This window comes from Anabas testudineus, chromosome 22, assembly GCF_900324465.2.
Source record: "Anabas testudineus chromosome 22, fAnaTes1.2, whole genome shotgun sequence".
In the NCBI taxonomy this organism is placed as follows: Eukaryota; Metazoa; Chordata; class Actinopteri; order Anabantiformes; family Anabantidae; genus Anabas; species Anabas testudineus.
Genome location: NC_046630.1, coordinates 15,136,758 through 15,153,812, shown reverse-complemented (window position 1 = coordinate 15,153,812; position 17,055 = coordinate 15,136,758). Strand labels below are relative to the sequence as shown.

At 39.4% G+C, this 17,055-nt stretch overlaps 2 protein-coding genes across 2 annotated transcripts in view; one reads left to right on the top strand and one right to left on the bottom strand.

Moving 5' to 3' along the window:
- il11ra (interleukin 11 receptor, alpha) overlaps nucleotides 1-4,063 on the top strand; it is a 40,704-nt gene extending 36,641 nt beyond the window's left edge. The window contains exon 12 of the mRNA XM_026339868.1: nucleotides 297-4,063. The gene's annotated coding sequence lies outside the window, so the exon portion shown is untranslated. The remainder of the gene's footprint in view (nucleotides 1-296) is intronic.
- Nucleotides 4,064-6,069: 2,006 nt separating this feature from the next.
- Nucleotides 6,070-11,522, bottom strand: tmem267 (transmembrane protein 267). Its single transcript, XM_026340412.2, has 3 exons — nucleotides 11,465-11,522; nucleotides 9,394-9,858; nucleotides 6,070-8,711 (listed from the first exon to the last, which is right to left on the bottom strand). Exons 2-3 carry the CDS (start codon nucleotides 9,799-9,801, stop codon nucleotides 8,376-8,378), a joined length of 744 nt encoding a protein of 247 aa, XP_026196197.1. The 5' UTR covers nucleotides 9,802-9,858; nucleotides 11,465-11,522; the 3' UTR covers nucleotides 6,070-8,375.
- Nucleotides 11,523-17,055: the final 5,533 nt, after the last annotated feature.

Genomic DNA, 17,055 nt, shown 5'->3' with positions numbered 1-17,055 from the left:
AGAGCACAGCAAAGCTCGGCTTTAGTAAGATTTGAAAAGCTTCAAAGCATCGCTATAAACAACATTCAGGCAACCCTTCAGAAAGCCAGCCAACTTGTGATTATAAGTCTTACATACGCACACATGCACACAGATTATAACCCTGTAAGTATGCACCCAGCTCTGTTATTTAAATCTGTGCTTTAATTACATTCGGATTTTTACATATTTTGTAAAATGTTCACTTTCCTCAACTCTGCTTTCCTTTGTCTCCACTGTTCTTCTTTCTAATGGCTTTTTTTGCATTTTTCTGTCAGGTTGATTTCAAGCATCTTCTCCTCGTCAGCCCGTTCTAGGGCTTTGCCCAAGAGTCGGCCACTGCCTTCACCACTGTGGCATGCTGACTGTCCACATTCAACTACAGTGACCACAGTGCAGCAGTCAGAGTCCGTCCAGGATCAGCGACAAACCCACACAAGGAACTTTGCAGAGTAGTTTAAAGTTGCCCAATATCTAACTTGTGACTTCGGGGTAAGTTTTGGACTTGTTCAGTGGTCATATCTTACTGCGTTACTCATAATGCATCAGAGCCCACCTACAGTCCATTGGGACATGGGAAACAGAGCCTACTCTGTTTCTCTAAGTTCACTTCAGGACTTTCATTGCTCGTCATCAGACTGAGCAACACCGGGACATTTGAATTCACTCCCAACCGATGCAGCTTCATGTGGACCGAGTCCTCAGTCTTTTTCGGAGAGAGATGACTTTGTTTTTAACTTTTACACAACAAGTAAAGACAGGAAGTGCAGCTGCCAAACAAGAGAACATAGGCTTGTTTTGAGGGAAGAGGCATTTTTTCTTGTATAACTTGTCTCTCTTCATTGTGAGACAGATTAATGTGCGTCTGTTATTACATCGACTAACTGACCGACTCAATGCTGTGAAGGAAGCATAACTTCTGCCAGTCTCTCTGTGTGCATCTGATGCCAAAGCAGCAACTATGGGCATTAAGGTTTCAGCTAAGGGACAGGAACCAACCTGTTAGTTGGCGCCTGACCTGAGGGATGGACATGGAGAATCAGGCAGAGGGAGGGTGGGCTGGCTTATATAGACTTTATTTCATTTACAGTATGACAAGTGATTTTATGTTGCATGACACGCTTGTTTTGTTGTCTGTCTTTAGTACAGGTGTTCTTTTGTTTCTTTTGTTTTACCTCTTTCTATCCATCCACTGTTCCTGAATGTGTGTGAAGAAAGACACATATAAATAGAAAAAAAGAGGGAGAGATATGAAAAGAGATAGTGGCCTTTCACAAACCACCAGCATTATGACATTGCATCGATACTTAGTGAGCTGCACAGCATCAAACCATAGCTGTCACATGTCTAGACTTCAAAGAACTCCTTACAAACTTCTTTCTCAAGTCAGGTTTGAAGACAGCTATATGTATGTCTGCATTTCTTTATCAGATTAAACACAGCAAAAGTCAAGCCTATTCAACTCAAATGTAATCCCCTTCTCTGTCACTATCAACTAATTTAGGATCGTTTTTGACTGATTATTCAACATGAAAAAAAGCCCAGTCATCCTGATAATAAATTCCCATATCGCTGAGTCAGATTGCTTGTTTTGGCTGACAGGTTCAAGAAATTTAAAATGTTAAGAAAATAAGAGAAAGGCAGCAAAGCCTTAGACCTAAAAGACTTGCAAATATAATCAAGAAACCACACAAAAAAATTATAAAGTAAAGTATTAATTAAAATGTAATGAAATAGTTGTGAAACCAGTAGTGGACTGATCATTTTTAGCACTTTTACTGTATCGAAGCAGCACAGGATTTGCCAGGTTATAAAAAAGAAGCCGAGGCCACACGGTCTGAAGGTGTGAGGAGGAACCATTTCAACAAGACATAGATTAACATTTCAAATGAGTTACACAAAATAAATAGGGTAATGTTACTGACTGGCTTACAGTTAGAAGAACCAGATTACTTAGAAGTTTCTTTAGGAAAGTACTCAAAGTACGTAAGGTTACATGTTGTGTTATTTCATTTCAGATTGAATTTAGGTTTAGTTTTACTTTGTTTTTTTTTGTTTTTTTTTTTGTTTTAATTGAAATTGAAAAAAAAAATCAATTGGTTGTAGAAAGCACTGCACGTGCTGACAATGTCAGTAGGAGCGAGTCTGCTAGTGCAACTCACACCTAACCTTTACACGGGGTCATTTTCCAATGATAAGTGGAGTTTAACAACACCACAAGGGAATAGAAATGATTTGGGAACTTTATTATGGAATTGCATAAAACCTAAAGTAGCATATGTTCATGTAGATACACCACAACAAATATCTGACAAGTATGCGCCAGTATATATATACACTACAGCACATAAGAATGAATGTTCAGTGTTGTCGTGACACTTTCTGAGGAAGACAGTGAAGTTTTGCATCGACACAGAGAAGCTGCAGAAATAGTTGCCATGGAAAACTGGCAGTACAATGTTCGCTGAAAGCATGTTTTTTGTCTCCACCTCCACGCCTGACAAAGCAGCAGTCTCATGTTTTGCCAGTCTGAAACCTCGCCTACAGCTTAACTGAGTTTATGTAGCCGAATGGAGCTTGTTGGTTGGTGGGTGAGCACCCGTGTCTGACAGCTCACCAGCTCGTAGGAAATGAACGATTTCCAGGTATCTACTGGTTACCGAATGAAAAGCCCTGAAATACCTCTAGTACAGCATAGTATCTGGATTAGTTCTGCTTTTGACACTTGTGCCTACAAACTCTGCACCTGACTGACTTTGTGTCACAGGTCAGAGTGAAGAGCTCAACAGTTTGAGAGCATAGCTCACTTTAAAAACGTCTCTTTCTTGCTTTCTTTTTGTTGGTCTGGTGTTTTTTTTTTTCTGTTGTTCCAAAGCTGTGGAGTTATCGAGCAACCGGCGGGCGGTGTGGTTTCAATCGGACACTCGAGGTGTATCTGGGTCAGGCGCTTTCCAGTTTGATGACTGTACGTTCTCTAAAGCTAGTTCAACATACTATGCATGGATCCAATTGAAGCTTCTTTTTTTTTTTTTTTTTTTTTGTATATTATTGTATATCACACTTAAAAAAATACATATGTATGGTATAAGTGATGTTTATATGTAGAGAGAAAACATATTATTTGGGATAGTTTCACTGACATGGATTAACACAGTTTTGTGTTCATTTGTAAAGGACACATTAGCAGCTAATACATTTGACTCTTCCTATTTTCTATCCCAAATTTTTATGGTATATATATTAATTGTTTATGGAAAGATTCTATCAATGCATTAGAAATAAACACTCCTAATTAAATACTGTAGGTCAATAATGAAATAATAAAAATTAATCTAATCAGTCTAAACTCCACAGGTGACTGGTTGGAAAGTGAAAAACTATTCGAGTTACTGATGTTAATCCATGTCTGGAGAATCTTCCCAGCATTGCATAGTTGTGTCTTTTGTACCCAGTTATATGAAGCTGTGTTACTGTACGATTACTGTATGGACAGTGTGTTTACTGAATAAGTCTCCATCCAATGCGCTTCTCTTTTTTCATTTATTTCCTTTCCTGAATTTGTCGAAACACATTCTTCTCTTTTTTTCAGCTCTTGAAATCCTTTGGCCACATTCACGAAGAAAGTAAAACTTTTTTCTTTTCTATATTTCTCTGAAGGGTTTCACTGTTAAGAAATCTGTGGCTTTATGTAGACGAGGACAAAACTATTTTCATTTTAGGTGTGTACGTCGCCGCCATTGTTTGATTTCAAATCCGTTATGGTGCCGTACAGAGCCAGTGTAATCCAAACTGTGTCGCTGTCCATATCCCTACTGGAGCTGACCACCCATCAAAGGATGATGTGTTTTTTAAGTACAATATACTAACATAAACTGTCACTACCTAGATATTGAATTTCTCAGTATGAACTTGAAGTGACCTAAATCAAGATAATTGACCTCAACTGTTCCTTTAAGACTGATGTAGAGTAGTTTTGTTCAAAGAGCAAATACAGAAAATATTTTTCCAATATAAACAATAAAATAAGTAATTTTTTATAAATCAACATTATTAACATTTCCAAATGTTATTTATGTGCAGCATGAGACCAGTGTCTTAGCCGTTCCCTGTTATTTTAGAGATTCAAAGTGACCCGTTTTCTTCTACTGTGTGTTCGCCACCTTCCTCTTTTATCTGTTTTCGTGGACGCACTTGTGGTATTCTTAGTCCCTCAATGTTCCTCTGCAGTATGTGATAGCAGGTGGAGCCTGTTGGTTTTAGTTCTTACAACTCCAATTACACTCAGGCATCCATTCTCAGATGTACATAGTCTTTTTTTTTTTTGCTTTTAATGTACAACAGATTTCACCATAAGCTGTTTTTTTTTTTTGTTTTTTTTCGCCGTGTCTTTATATATTTCTGTGAAATAAATACTATTTTATCACTCTTCATGACTCACGGCTCACAGACCTTTTAACATATTTCCTAGACGTTATTCCAGTAAAACGAGAAGAATGTCGTCTGCGTCGTCTTTTCAGTCAATTGTTTGGTTAAAATGGTCAATTGGTGCGATGTGACATTGCTGATAAATGTGGACTGTCTGGTGTCCAAAGCGTTTTAAACACGATGTAAAAAACATACTGTTAATCTGAACAAGTGAGCCAGCTGTGGAGCCGGCCGGCCCCCTCTTGCTCACGCTGTTACTATTGTTTGTGCTTGTGATTCACAAAGATTTGACCACATTTCCCCTAGAGCATGTTGCTTCTTGCTGCCTCTTGGAGCAAGTTTCCATTATCTGATTGTGACTGTCACTGACAGTTCTAATGAATCCCAAATGTTCAAGCTGGCTTTTGTTGCCTTTGTGAGAAGGGCTTTTAAGATACACAGCTAGGTGAACGTTGCCTCGCTTTCTGGTTCCTTTTTTCTGTATAACAAACATGCCACCACGCAGGCTTTAAGATTTTTAGGGTCTAAGTTTGACAATGTCAAAAATATCTTTCATTCTCCTTTATTAGTGCAAGTTGGACCACTTCCAGTAGCGGTGGAAACCCCTGCTAAGAAATCACATTGAATACTTTTGGAGTAATGGAAGTGCGGAAGTGAGAAGGCAGTGAAAACAATTAAAGCGTAACCTCATTCAGTGAAATGACAAGTCTGCCCAACATCTTCCTTCCTGCTCAATACAGGATAAACCCAATTAGTGACGATAGCTCAGAACAATGGCTGAGAGAGAATTACTACATCACGAGCACTCAGCAGCAGCAGCGACGACAACAAGCTCTAAACTTCAACTGTGCACGTTTCGCTTAACAGCAGTCACTGTGCCTGCAAAGTGGCAATTACAGAATAATGGTGCATTTCATTACCTTTATTTATTTCTTTATTTCTTTTCTGTGTCAGTTTAAGACTTGTTAAAAACCAACAGGCCATTTAAAAATTATTAGCGAGTCAAAATTATATAAGTAAAACTGTACAGAACTGTAGAGACATATAGATTAGCGTGTTTCTACTGATGCCGTCGTGGCAGCTTGAACTGAGGTTAGTTCCAGCTGCTTTATGTGGTTTATTTCTGAGTCTTTTAACCTACTTCAGGGTTCGTGTCCCTAGTTTGTGAGATGATTAATGAAGGGCAAATAAGAAAAAACAAACTAATTCAATTCTTCTTTTTGTTTTTTTGCCTCATGGAAACAGGGCCTCAAACAATTATTGAGCCAAGATGAGACAATCTGAGGAATGAGTCTCTTTGTTGGAACTGATACCACCAAAACAATCTACTAGTTCACAAGCGTAAAGGTTTGGGATCCACATGTTGATTGTTTTACAATGCAAGTTACCTGGAACCCCCGAACCCATAGTGCCTCATAGGGCCACAAAGAAGTTCCCCAAGGGGATTAATACAGTATCAATTACTATCATTAAAGTTAGCTAAACAAACTAGCTACTACTTTATTAATTCAATATTTCATCTGTAAGATGGTGGTTTGTCAGTTTGCCACCATTAGCTGCTAACCATAGCAGGTTGATTGAATAGATATATTAATTTACACAGACATCCATACATTTTTTGATATTTTATTGAGATAAAAAGATCACTACATTTAATTTACTATACGTTCCTTTCTACCTTTCTACTGAGAACAAGCCTTTGCCATAAATAAACATCTTTGACAAATAATACAAAACATAATTCAAACACAAAAAAAATAAAATAAAATGTGCAAAATCCAACATCATTTTAAGCTAAGGAAGGTCACATTGTAAACATAAGCAGCAGAGTAGAAGAGCATGGTTTATAATATTTAATGTCACTCAGCAGTCGTCACGTAGCCTGTGTGTTCCTGGCATCACAGAAAAGACACATTAACATCATTTTCTTTTTTCCACTACAACACACTGTGCAATTCTCTAATTTAAGGACCTGATTGGTCCTGATTAATTGTCCTTTCTTCTTTCAAATTCAACATTCTTAACTTGCAGCTTCGCTTCATTTTACAGAAATAATACTAATAAAAAGTGACTCTTTACTGTGAATCCCCACAGCTCACTGAAGCCCCCTTGTGGACATCAAGCAGAACTACAACTACAATCACCAATCACCACCAAAAATAAAGAAATAAAGATAAGAAAAACAAAACAAAGAAAAGTAAATCAGATTAACATTAAGACATTTGTTGTTGCTGAAGTTTGGCAAAAATGTGATTAGATGTTTTCAGCATAAACAAACCAACTTAACTTACTAACTTACAACTTAAATTACTAAAGATAGTCAGAATGCTGTTAAAGGGAAACTTCAAATCATTCCCAACTGTTTTTCTTTTAGTTCTAGTGGGAGGGGTGCATCTTCACAAGTGTTATTAAACCCCTAACAGCCTCCACAGTATGAGAAATCAGATGACATCATTTGAACTGAAGCTACCGTTGAAGCAGAAAGCTGTTTTCAAACAGAACCACAGGAAATGAAAACTGATCCAAGTCGTCCTTTAACAATAATGTCTCCGATCAGTTTACATCTAAACCAGTGTAATAATCAGTGTCTTTGTGAATTCTACTATCAGTGTAATAGTAATGGTTACAGTAAACTGTCCATATCACTCTGCACACACACATTTCAGTATGTGGACGTATGCTGTACAGCAGCATAACAAAAACTTCAGAGCAACAACAAACGCCATTTTAAGCTATGAGAGTATTTCGTGTAATAAACACATTATTGTATAATAGAGTCCCTTAAATGTTTCAAATAAATATTCACCATCTTCGAGTTTCAGCATCTCACTTTATCTTTTCTATGGTTGGCGTAAAATAGAAGGAGGTCACCATACAACATCAAACGGACATTAAAATGCTATATTTAAAATTAAAATTGTCATTTTATCCTTTGCTTTAACAACTGTGCCAGATTTGTAAATGAAAATGACGGCGTACGTGGAGTTTCCTGCTTGAAACGACCAATGTGAACAATGTGCAGCATTTTCAGCACAGGATCTCTCAAAAGCGGAGCCGTTCTGATTTTCAATCATTATTATTCAATGACACGAGTTAAAAATCTGCAAACACTAAATTCCACGTCCATCTTTGTGGTAAAAAAAAATGTGGCCCCGAAAACAGCAGCTGCGACTGGGATTTGCAGAATGTATGCTTCACTGTACAATAAGGCTCAGTCAAGCAGCAACACAGGTGGACGTTACAGACGATGCATTCAGGGAGGCCAAAGATGATGGTAAATGCTAAACCTGTGACTGGAATGTGGTTGTGAATGAAAACTCTACAATAAACGGAATTCCACTATGTATTATGGCTGATGGATGATTTTAAATGAGTCAGATAACAGTGGTAACACACAGTTGGATGCACTAAGTGTGACACTGCTGATATTATGCAGTGTCACACAGCCTGCAGTCGACCTTTGGTTGGCTTTTCCTTGAGTGTCGTTAGGATGAGGACGAACAGTCACTGATAAGGTGATTAAAATTCAGAGGCTAAGAAATGACATGTTCAGCACACGTGAAGTCAGGTTGCAGCCCGTTACTAGGATTTGGACTCATGGCAAGTAAGTGGATACACACCTCCACAAGGAACAGTAAGTAACAGCTTCCTCATCCTTGTGACTGTTATCCAACCTGTCACTTCCACTAAGATGAAAATGTGTTCCTTTGAGCTTTTTCTTCTTCTTCTTCTCATCTTTCAAGTGTTGTTTAAACTTTTTAAATATCGCTGAAGTGAAACTAATATTTTAAGTCGGGGTTCAGGTTAAGCTTGTCACAGCCTCTGTTCCCAGGTGCAGCATAAAACCATACAGCAGTATCCATAAAGGTTTTTCAAACAGAGGAGATCCATATCAGATCAGCATTCACTGTCAATGCTAAAGTCGGTGGCCTCTACACATCGATGGCCACCCCGTGTTTGGTGGAGATCACATCCCTCGTTCCTGTCAGATACATGAGCACTGAACACAGATGAGGAAGTGTCGCTGTGGTGCTGACGTACAGCCAGTAGGGGATCGGTGCCGTGTTGCCGAACGGGCACACCCACAGGCCGTGGCGTGCGGCATCCCGGACGTGGTGCGTCGCCATGGAAACGAAAAGCATCCACGGCAAGGAGCACCAAGCATCTTTAAGGCGTCCGATCCACATGAGGAAGCGGAGGGAGAGGCAGAGGACAGGGATGAGAGAGGAACAGTGTAGAGGAGGACGCTGAGGCAGAGAGACAGCAGCCTAGAAGCAAAGTGAGAGAGGAGTTGACTGGTGAGTGTTTTGCAAAACGCTCTTTATTAACTCACTGCAGTTCTGCAAAGCTGTGAGTCACCTCACTACTACTGATGAGCATATCTGCTGGATTTCCAGCCTGATACCCACAACACCAGACAATTTCCTATGTATGTTTGCTTGGAGGAGTGCATGTTGCACAACTACAGGTCACTTTCTATCAAAGTCTATTGCTGTTCATATTCTGTCTAATCTAAACCATATTTGGCTGTGTTAGTAAATGTACATACTGTACTGCAGCCATGTGTTCATGTGTTCAAATGTGCTTCTTTTCAGATCACAGGAATTATTCTCCTTCTGTATCCCACTTTATTTTATACATAATATGCTTTTCATGTCTTCTCCTGCTAACAGCAAATGACTTTTATGTATCACATGGTATGAAATGATAATGCACCACTGGTTTATACGCGTATATTTCATGATACTGTTTGTTCAGTGTCTGAACTCTGATGAAGGACAAATGACTGCAACAATGTACAACTGATCAGCAGTCAGAGCAGGACACTGTGAATTTCTGTTTTTTGTTTGGTGCGTTTCCATTTTTTATTTCTTTAGCCCTGCATGATCTCCAAAATGAGCATGCTTCAAATACTTTGGCTGACTGATTGTAGATTTGTACAGGTTTTACCTTGAGTGACAGTGATCCAGCCATGTAAAAGTGGTCCAGGTCTATGATTGATGCTAGAAGACCAGCCAGCAGCACCTCATACAGATCACTTTTTTTCCTCAGTCCAATGACAACTGCCCATGACCACAGCCCCACCAATCCATGTGTGGCGTTGTCCAAGGCAGCACGCAGCCACAGGTGGTGCTGGATAACTGACAGCTGGAGGGCGTTGTCCGCCACCACGCATAACATACCCAGTCCTGCCGATGCCAGCAGTGAGGCAGAGCTGAATGTCTGTAGGAGGGCCTGAGCTTTCTCAGTCTCCACAGCCAGGCTGAGAGGAACGGCAGCATGATCTCCCCCAAGGCCCACTCCTAATAACGGGGACGAGGAAGGGGACGAGTCGAGCTTGGAGTAGAATCCTTGCATGTTGTCCAATGGCTGAAGGAGCCAGTGGCCACTGATGATCAACAAGATTCAGGAAGACTGGACAAATTAGATTAGAGAGATTAATGAGGAAACGTGACAAAGAGGAAAAGTAGGTGAGACTTCTGGAGGCATGGCTGAAACATGGAGAAAAGGAAAGTGAGTGCGAGAGGGGCATCAAACTGAAGACACTACTGTGTGCACTATATTAGTACTCCACCTCATCAGTTACTCGCAAGAAGTAATCTCCAATAATGTCCTGCATGTGCATATCTGCGTTACAGAGCACTGGGCTAATATCTTCAACACATATTATATTATTAATAGTCAGTCTCAATAGTGGGTTTAAATTGCATTCACCTTTTTAAAAGACTAATATTCTAATCAGTGTAATCAGGCCTAATCTAAACATGTTTTGTTTTTTTGTTTTTTTTTCCACAAAGACTGAGACTGGAAGATATGCTCATTTCAACAAATGACTAAGGACCGTTTGTTCACCTCACAGTACACCTCACATTTCTCAGCGCATCAAAACTAGAACGACAAAGTAAGACAAAACTGTCCCAACGCAGGGGGAAGCAGTGACTCACTCTCACAAAGACCTTCATTTTAATACATCTATGAAAACAACAGAAGCTACAGGCACTGTCATCAGTCTGCGTCACAAGGATGAGCTCACTATGTTGTCTGTGACAGGAAGTTTCTTATACTAATTGTGCTTGGTACAAACTAATATATCCAGTTTCAATTATGTGTTTTCATGTTGGATTATAACAAATAATAATCATTTTATAATAATAAGAATAATAAACAATTACACTCTCTGACCACTTTATTAGGTAAAATCTAATGCAACCTTATACAGAAAGCTGCTAATTGTACTGTGTGGTGGGGATGCATTATACATAAAACACCTCCTAATATAATGCAGTACAACTCACACACCCAGTATGACCTCAATAATAAATACATGGGACAAACACTCAGAAAAAGTATAAATGTAAATGTTCACACTGCACAGCTCGGTGAACAGTGAAGAATAAAACCACATGTCTGCTCTCTAGCTCCTCTCTTTCCATCCACCCCACGGTTTGTTCTCGGTGTCTTTATAGCCAGAGGGAAAATAAAACAAGGTCTCCGTCTCATGCAACCGTGTGAAATGTGGGACAAAGTCAAATCTTTGTCTCTGAATGCATTTGTTGCCGGTTGCAGACCTCTCAGCAGCCTTCATCTGCTGAACACAGTGTTCTTCTATTCTATCTGTATGAAAATTTAATTAGCCTGCTATTTTTGTCCCCTGAAGGCAGCTCCCGGTTAACCGGGCTATAAGGTAGACAGGCCGATCTACGGTTAACGTCCTTATTTCTTGAAGTGACATTAGCAGGTTAACGTTAGACCATTTCGAAGAAAACGCACGTTTATTAAGATTACAGTATCCCAACAATGACATCAGTGACGATGACAGCTAGCCTCAAGCTAACTAGCTAGCTGTGCTTTGTGTAGGCGGACAGCAGCTGTCACGATTAGTTCTGCTAATACCTCGGTGCACTGCACTTTATGACACGTTTGCCTCGCAATTACAGCCTTAAACTTAATAATACAGTGGCTCATTCATATGCTTATATGACATCTTAGCCCAACAGGATCAAAATATAACGCTACTCACCCCATCGCCTGACACTGCTTATCATCCACGAAGAGGTCCATAACTTCCTCTGTTGTGTGTTTTCCGCAGCACAGACGGTCGGCGGAGTGTTGCTGCCACCAACAGGCCATGGGTGGAACTGCTAATTAAAGGCACCAGCACATGTCCTGGTTCCAGACTGACCTCAGCAAATGATTTTTAAGATTATTAGATAAGATCATGATTATTTTAGTATTTAGCATAATGCATTACGTACTCAAAAGAGCTGCCCATAAAAGAACAATGAAAATATAGGGATAGGAACTGCAAACTAAAATGAGTGGTGCTTAATTAGTTTAAGCCCAATATTGCACCGTAGTTACAGTAAGTAAGAGTACTCTGATCTACATGTCAAATACAGTAGAAATATAAGACTTGCATGTATTACAAATCACTATTTAGGTTAATATATGTAAATCAGAGTACCATTCATGTGACCTGTGATGTTAACAAAAAATGTGTTAATTCAACATGATTTAAGAATAAAGAATAAAAACACACACATGACACAGAATCTGTTTACTGTACTGTAGATATCAAAGCTTTTTTATTTTTTTGTTTTTGGTTCTACTAAATTCAACATCAAAGCAGTCGAGCGGAGAAGGTTTTGGGACTAAAAGTGGTTCAGTGTTCCTCTCAGATTTCCCATAGGAATCCCAGGAATGCCAAATAACCAGCAAGAGTCTTGTACAGTGATTTTTAAAACAGGTCATGAATATGGATCCTTGCCTTGGAGTGTAAAATGTAGGCCTGCAGGCTAATACATGTCAAAATGAATCTACAATATATTTTATACATGTTTGACATTTTGGCACATGCAGTTCTTATTTTTCTTGCCAACAGTTAGATGAGAATTTGTTCCACTCTTATGTCTGTACAGCAGCAGCCAGTTAGCTTAGCTTAACATTATTGCTGGTATGTTATCACTTTTTTTGTGCTGCTCACATCTAGGTATCAATATTTTTATTTAACCATCAGCAAATAAGTGTATTTCCCACAGCATTGAATGCTGCTTTTACTGACTTAGGTTACTTGAAACACCACTACTCTCTTGGATTTCTTTTTATTTTTTATTTTTTGTCCTTAAGGAAGCCATGCCTGCATGGAAGTCTCAGTAATAACAAAAAACATTTAATAATATGAAGATAAATAGTCTTTAAACTCTAAGCTAAGTGAAATGCTTGTAACTTCACGCCTATAACTTGAGACTCACATTTTTCTAACAGCAGCAACTCAGGTGGTTTAGTAACACAAGAGGAGAGGACAATGATAAATTAAAATGGTAAGGATCAGGTGATGAAAAGGAAGAACAATAAACAAAGGTTGGAAGTATAAACTTCAATAAAACATATGTATACAGTAAACAGGTGTAGCATACAATATATTATTAGATTACATAACATTACTTTATCCGTATGTATATTATATTTTTATTACGTAAGCACTATGGTGCTTTACAGACCACCTTGTGATGCCACAAGACAAGAGAACTAGCAACTCTTCGTCCTGAGGGCCGTCCGTAATTCTAAAACAGCATCTAAGGTGAACGGCCAAATAACCTCAGGATAGTCGTCTCCACCCTCTTCACCCTCAATAACACCTTCAGCTCAAAAGTCTCGATCCTCAGAAAAAGAAGGACCAGCACAAGGAGGCGGAAATGAAGGCAAAATGGTCTTGATAATCATCCCCATCCTCCTCATTCTCACTAACAGCATCTATTTCAGAATCTGGCTGTATACAAAAAGGAGTGCTGGCAGGAGAAAGAAGCACGAGGAGAGGTGAAAAGCATGAGGAGCAGTGGAAGGAGGAACAAAGGGAGGAATGAAAGGAAATGGATAAGGCGCAGAGTGAGGAGGGGCAAAGGTAGGCATGAAAGGAAAAGTGGGAGAGGTATAGAAACGAGAAGTAAAGGGGAGGAATGTGAGAGGGGCAGCATGAGGATGAATCAAAGGAGGAGCATTCAGACTAATAATAGACACTATATTAATCCTACTTGGGGACTTGCCGTGGACAGGCAGCTGCATTCTGGGTTCTGTGTGTTGTCCAGGGATGTCGTCTGAAGACTGTTTATAGCTTTTGTAACCACAGTTTGTAACTATTTAGTAATTCGACCACGGTATGAACACATACATGTCCTAAACATCATACACTTTATTGCATTTCTAAAGACTATAGTTCACAAATATGATCAACTTTGAAAATAAAACTACATGTTAACTTTAGCACCCACTATATCCACAAGTCTCCAGTTTGGGTTAGGGCGTCGGTGCACAGCCATTTTTAGATCTCTCCATGTCATTATGAAGTATTTTTTTGTAGAATCTTGAGGAAATTAATGAATCTCATCTATTTTGGAATAAGGCTGTAACATAAGAAAATGTGGAGAGAGTGAAGCACAGTGAATACTTCCTGCACTGTATGTTCTGTACCTTTTATTGTAGTAGGCTACATTAGTAGGTAATAACATGTTCTAGGCAGACTAGAGTTAATTTGACCCAGTTCATTTGAATGCAGTTACAATATCCATTCATCAAGGGGCAATTCAAGGTGAACGGGTTTCCAAACATCATTACACAGAACAACTCAGTTCACCGCCACTCACATTCACAAGAAATAAACCAATCAGCCTGAAAAGACAAATATAAGAGTGAAAAAAGACAAAAACCAAAACAAAAAAGTTTGTGGAGAAAAGCAGATTCTCCAAACAAATGAAAAGGTTTGCATTGGCTCCCCCCGGCTGAGCAAATATTCTGTCAGGCTCTTCTCCTGTGAGCGCCTAGGAACGTGTCGCCTGAGGTCACCTGATTTACAAATTCACAAATTCAGCTAGAGGAAATACACACAGGTGCATGCAGTAGCAAGAAAAAGTATGTGAACCTTTTGGAATTTTATGTTTTTCTGCATTTATTTGTCATAAAATATGATCTGATCTTCATCTAAGTCAAGAGTATTAACAATGTGCATAAAGGAATAACAAAACATTATTAGTAGTGACCTTGAAAAAGTAGAATATCTGAGCCATGCCACTGCAAAAGTAGCTTCAAGAGGATCTGCGATCAACAAGTTATGATTTACATAAAGCTGGAAAGGGTTACAAAGTGATGTCAAAGACTTTAGAAATTCACCAGCCTACAGTTAGACAAACAATCTACAAATGCTACAAACACTTTGAGACTGTAGCTACTCTACCAAGAAGTGGGCGGTCAGTCAAAATGACCCCAAGAGCACAACAAACACTCATTAATGAGGTAAAGAAACAACTCTGAAGGAGAGCCAAAGATTTGAAGGCATCATTGGAACTGGCTAACATCTGTGTTCACGAGTCTACAGTAGGTCAAACATTGAACAAGCCATCAGGCTCCTCAACACACACACAACAAACTGAACTGAGCACACACACACACTCACTGGATTTGATGCTGCCTATTTACAAACTGTTATAATGTTGACATGTCTTTATTTTGCCCAAATCATTTCAACTTGCTGTTCTTGCACATAATTTCCACCATCCTTTTTACAGTACATCAGATGTACATTGTACATTTCAGCTACTGGTTGCTGCTGTTTTTGTGTTTTGTGTTCTGTTCTGCACTGTCTTCAGATGTCTGTCTGCACTTTCTCTTTGTGTTCTTGCACTGTTTGCACTAGGTTGCATTTTATGTGGCTAGGACAACTTAGCAGTCCTCAGCCCCATGTTCTGTCTTGTTACTGGTTTATGTAGCACCTTGGTTCTGGAGAAACGTTGTCTCATTTCACTATGTACTGCTTCAGCTATATGTGGTTGGAATGACAATAAAGCTTCTTGACTTGACTTGACTTGACTTGTCTATGACAGGACACCATGAAGGAAGCTGCTGCTTATTAAAAAGAACATTGCTGTACACTTAAACTTTGTGGACTGATGAAAGTATACACCTTTCCTTGCCACTTTGAGCTTCACACGGTTTGGTTTTTATGTTGACGGCTTCACATTTCATTTTTTTTTTTTTTTGCTGTAGGTCAATCATAGGTGGATCACTACATGACTCTGCAAATTATTCTGCAAAGTTATGAAAAAAAATATCTGGTTGAAAATAAATCTTTAAAAAATCCTTTGAAGGCTGTTTATTTGCACTGGAAATAAGAACATACCTACTAGCAATCCACTGGTACTTTAAACCTAAAACAAAACAAAACAACTAAGTGAGCAGTACAGAGTGACAGAAGTGTAACATAAGTACAGTGAAGGGAATCAAATCGATGTTAATACACAAACATTTATACCGAGGTTTCAGATGTGATAGAGACTAATACATCTGACAGCTCTAGATAAATATTGCTATGGATTTTGTTTAAATATTACAATCATTATGTTTAATTTAAGTGAGTAATCCAAATATAAATCCCTGACTGACAGATAAAATTAGCTCCTATGTTTGGAGTTATACAAACCTGCTGAGGGGAGCGTTTTTTGATAGGTGTTCACATCCGTTCGAATGCTGAAACTTGCCATGCAGTAAATTTAAATTTCAGCGCTCCTCTAAAATCCAATTTAAATAACGTCTATTAAACATCCCAGATTATATCTGTACAGACAAGTTTAATCCCCTTTAATGGGATTTCTGAGTCTTCTTTATTTCCATCTCTGCAGGAAGTTGTTGTAAAATTTCAAATTCTAAAAAAACGTGAGCTCCACATGTACTATTTGATTTATTTTACTTGTTACCAGAGCAGCAGTGGACACAGTTGATTTGTCATTTCAAACCCGCAGCGTGAAATGTGTGGTTATTTAAAAGAAGGACAGGGAGAACTGTAGAGACTGCTTTCAGTGTGTTGAATGATCCGACTGTTGCTTCAGTTGAGATCTGCTCAAGGAAAATGAACCTTTATTAGCAAGTTATTGTGGCAAGATCATGGTAAACCTAAGAGAGCGAGGCTGCTGACTGTGTTGAGCTGAAACGTTCGACAGCAGTGCTCCAGCAGTAATTATGGTGAATGGCAACGTGACCTTTTGGGGCGCTGACACATCATTCCAGGTCTTTATGTTGGACGGACGTCATTCCTACGAGGCGTAGTGTTGTGTTGAAGGCTGAAGAGCTTTTAGTGAGACAGTGCTGTGATTGGGGTGAGAGGTCAACTTCATCAGGATTCCAGCCACCTAGCTCAGACTAGCACGGAGTCAAGAGCGCAGCAACATTTCTGCCAAACTTCCTTCTTTTCTCCATTAGCCGTTTGTTTTCAAGTGGGCAAACTGGACGTGAAACAAGAACCACTAAGTGAGCAGACTCTAAACGTGTGCCACTGAAGGTCTATAGAGAGCAACTTTACTCCAGCGCTTAAGTGTTTGGCTTCGAAGATGATGGTGATTCATCAACAAACAGGCAGAATAATGGAGCGTCCGTCACGACGGCGGAGCTGATTGATTTGTGGGTCACACGAGGACAGAGGGGAGATGAGACGAAAGACGCGGGCTGTGCCACGCTGTTGAATTATTCAGCACCGCGGAGAGAGACGCAGGGACAATGAGTGCATGTGAATGTTTCAGCACCACGGACAGCGCACAGCTAGGGGGGAGGTCGTCTCTGCTGCCCCCT

Coding starts and splice junctions, on each gene's coding strand:
- tmem267 (XM_026340412.2), bottom strand. CDS start 9,801: ATGCAAGGATTCTACTCCAAGCTCGACTCGTCCCCTTCCTCGTCCCCG. Junction 8,712..9,393: donor CTGGATCACTGTCACTCAAG/GTAAAACCTGTA, acceptor CTTTGCTTCTAG/GCTGCTGTCTCTCTGCCTCA.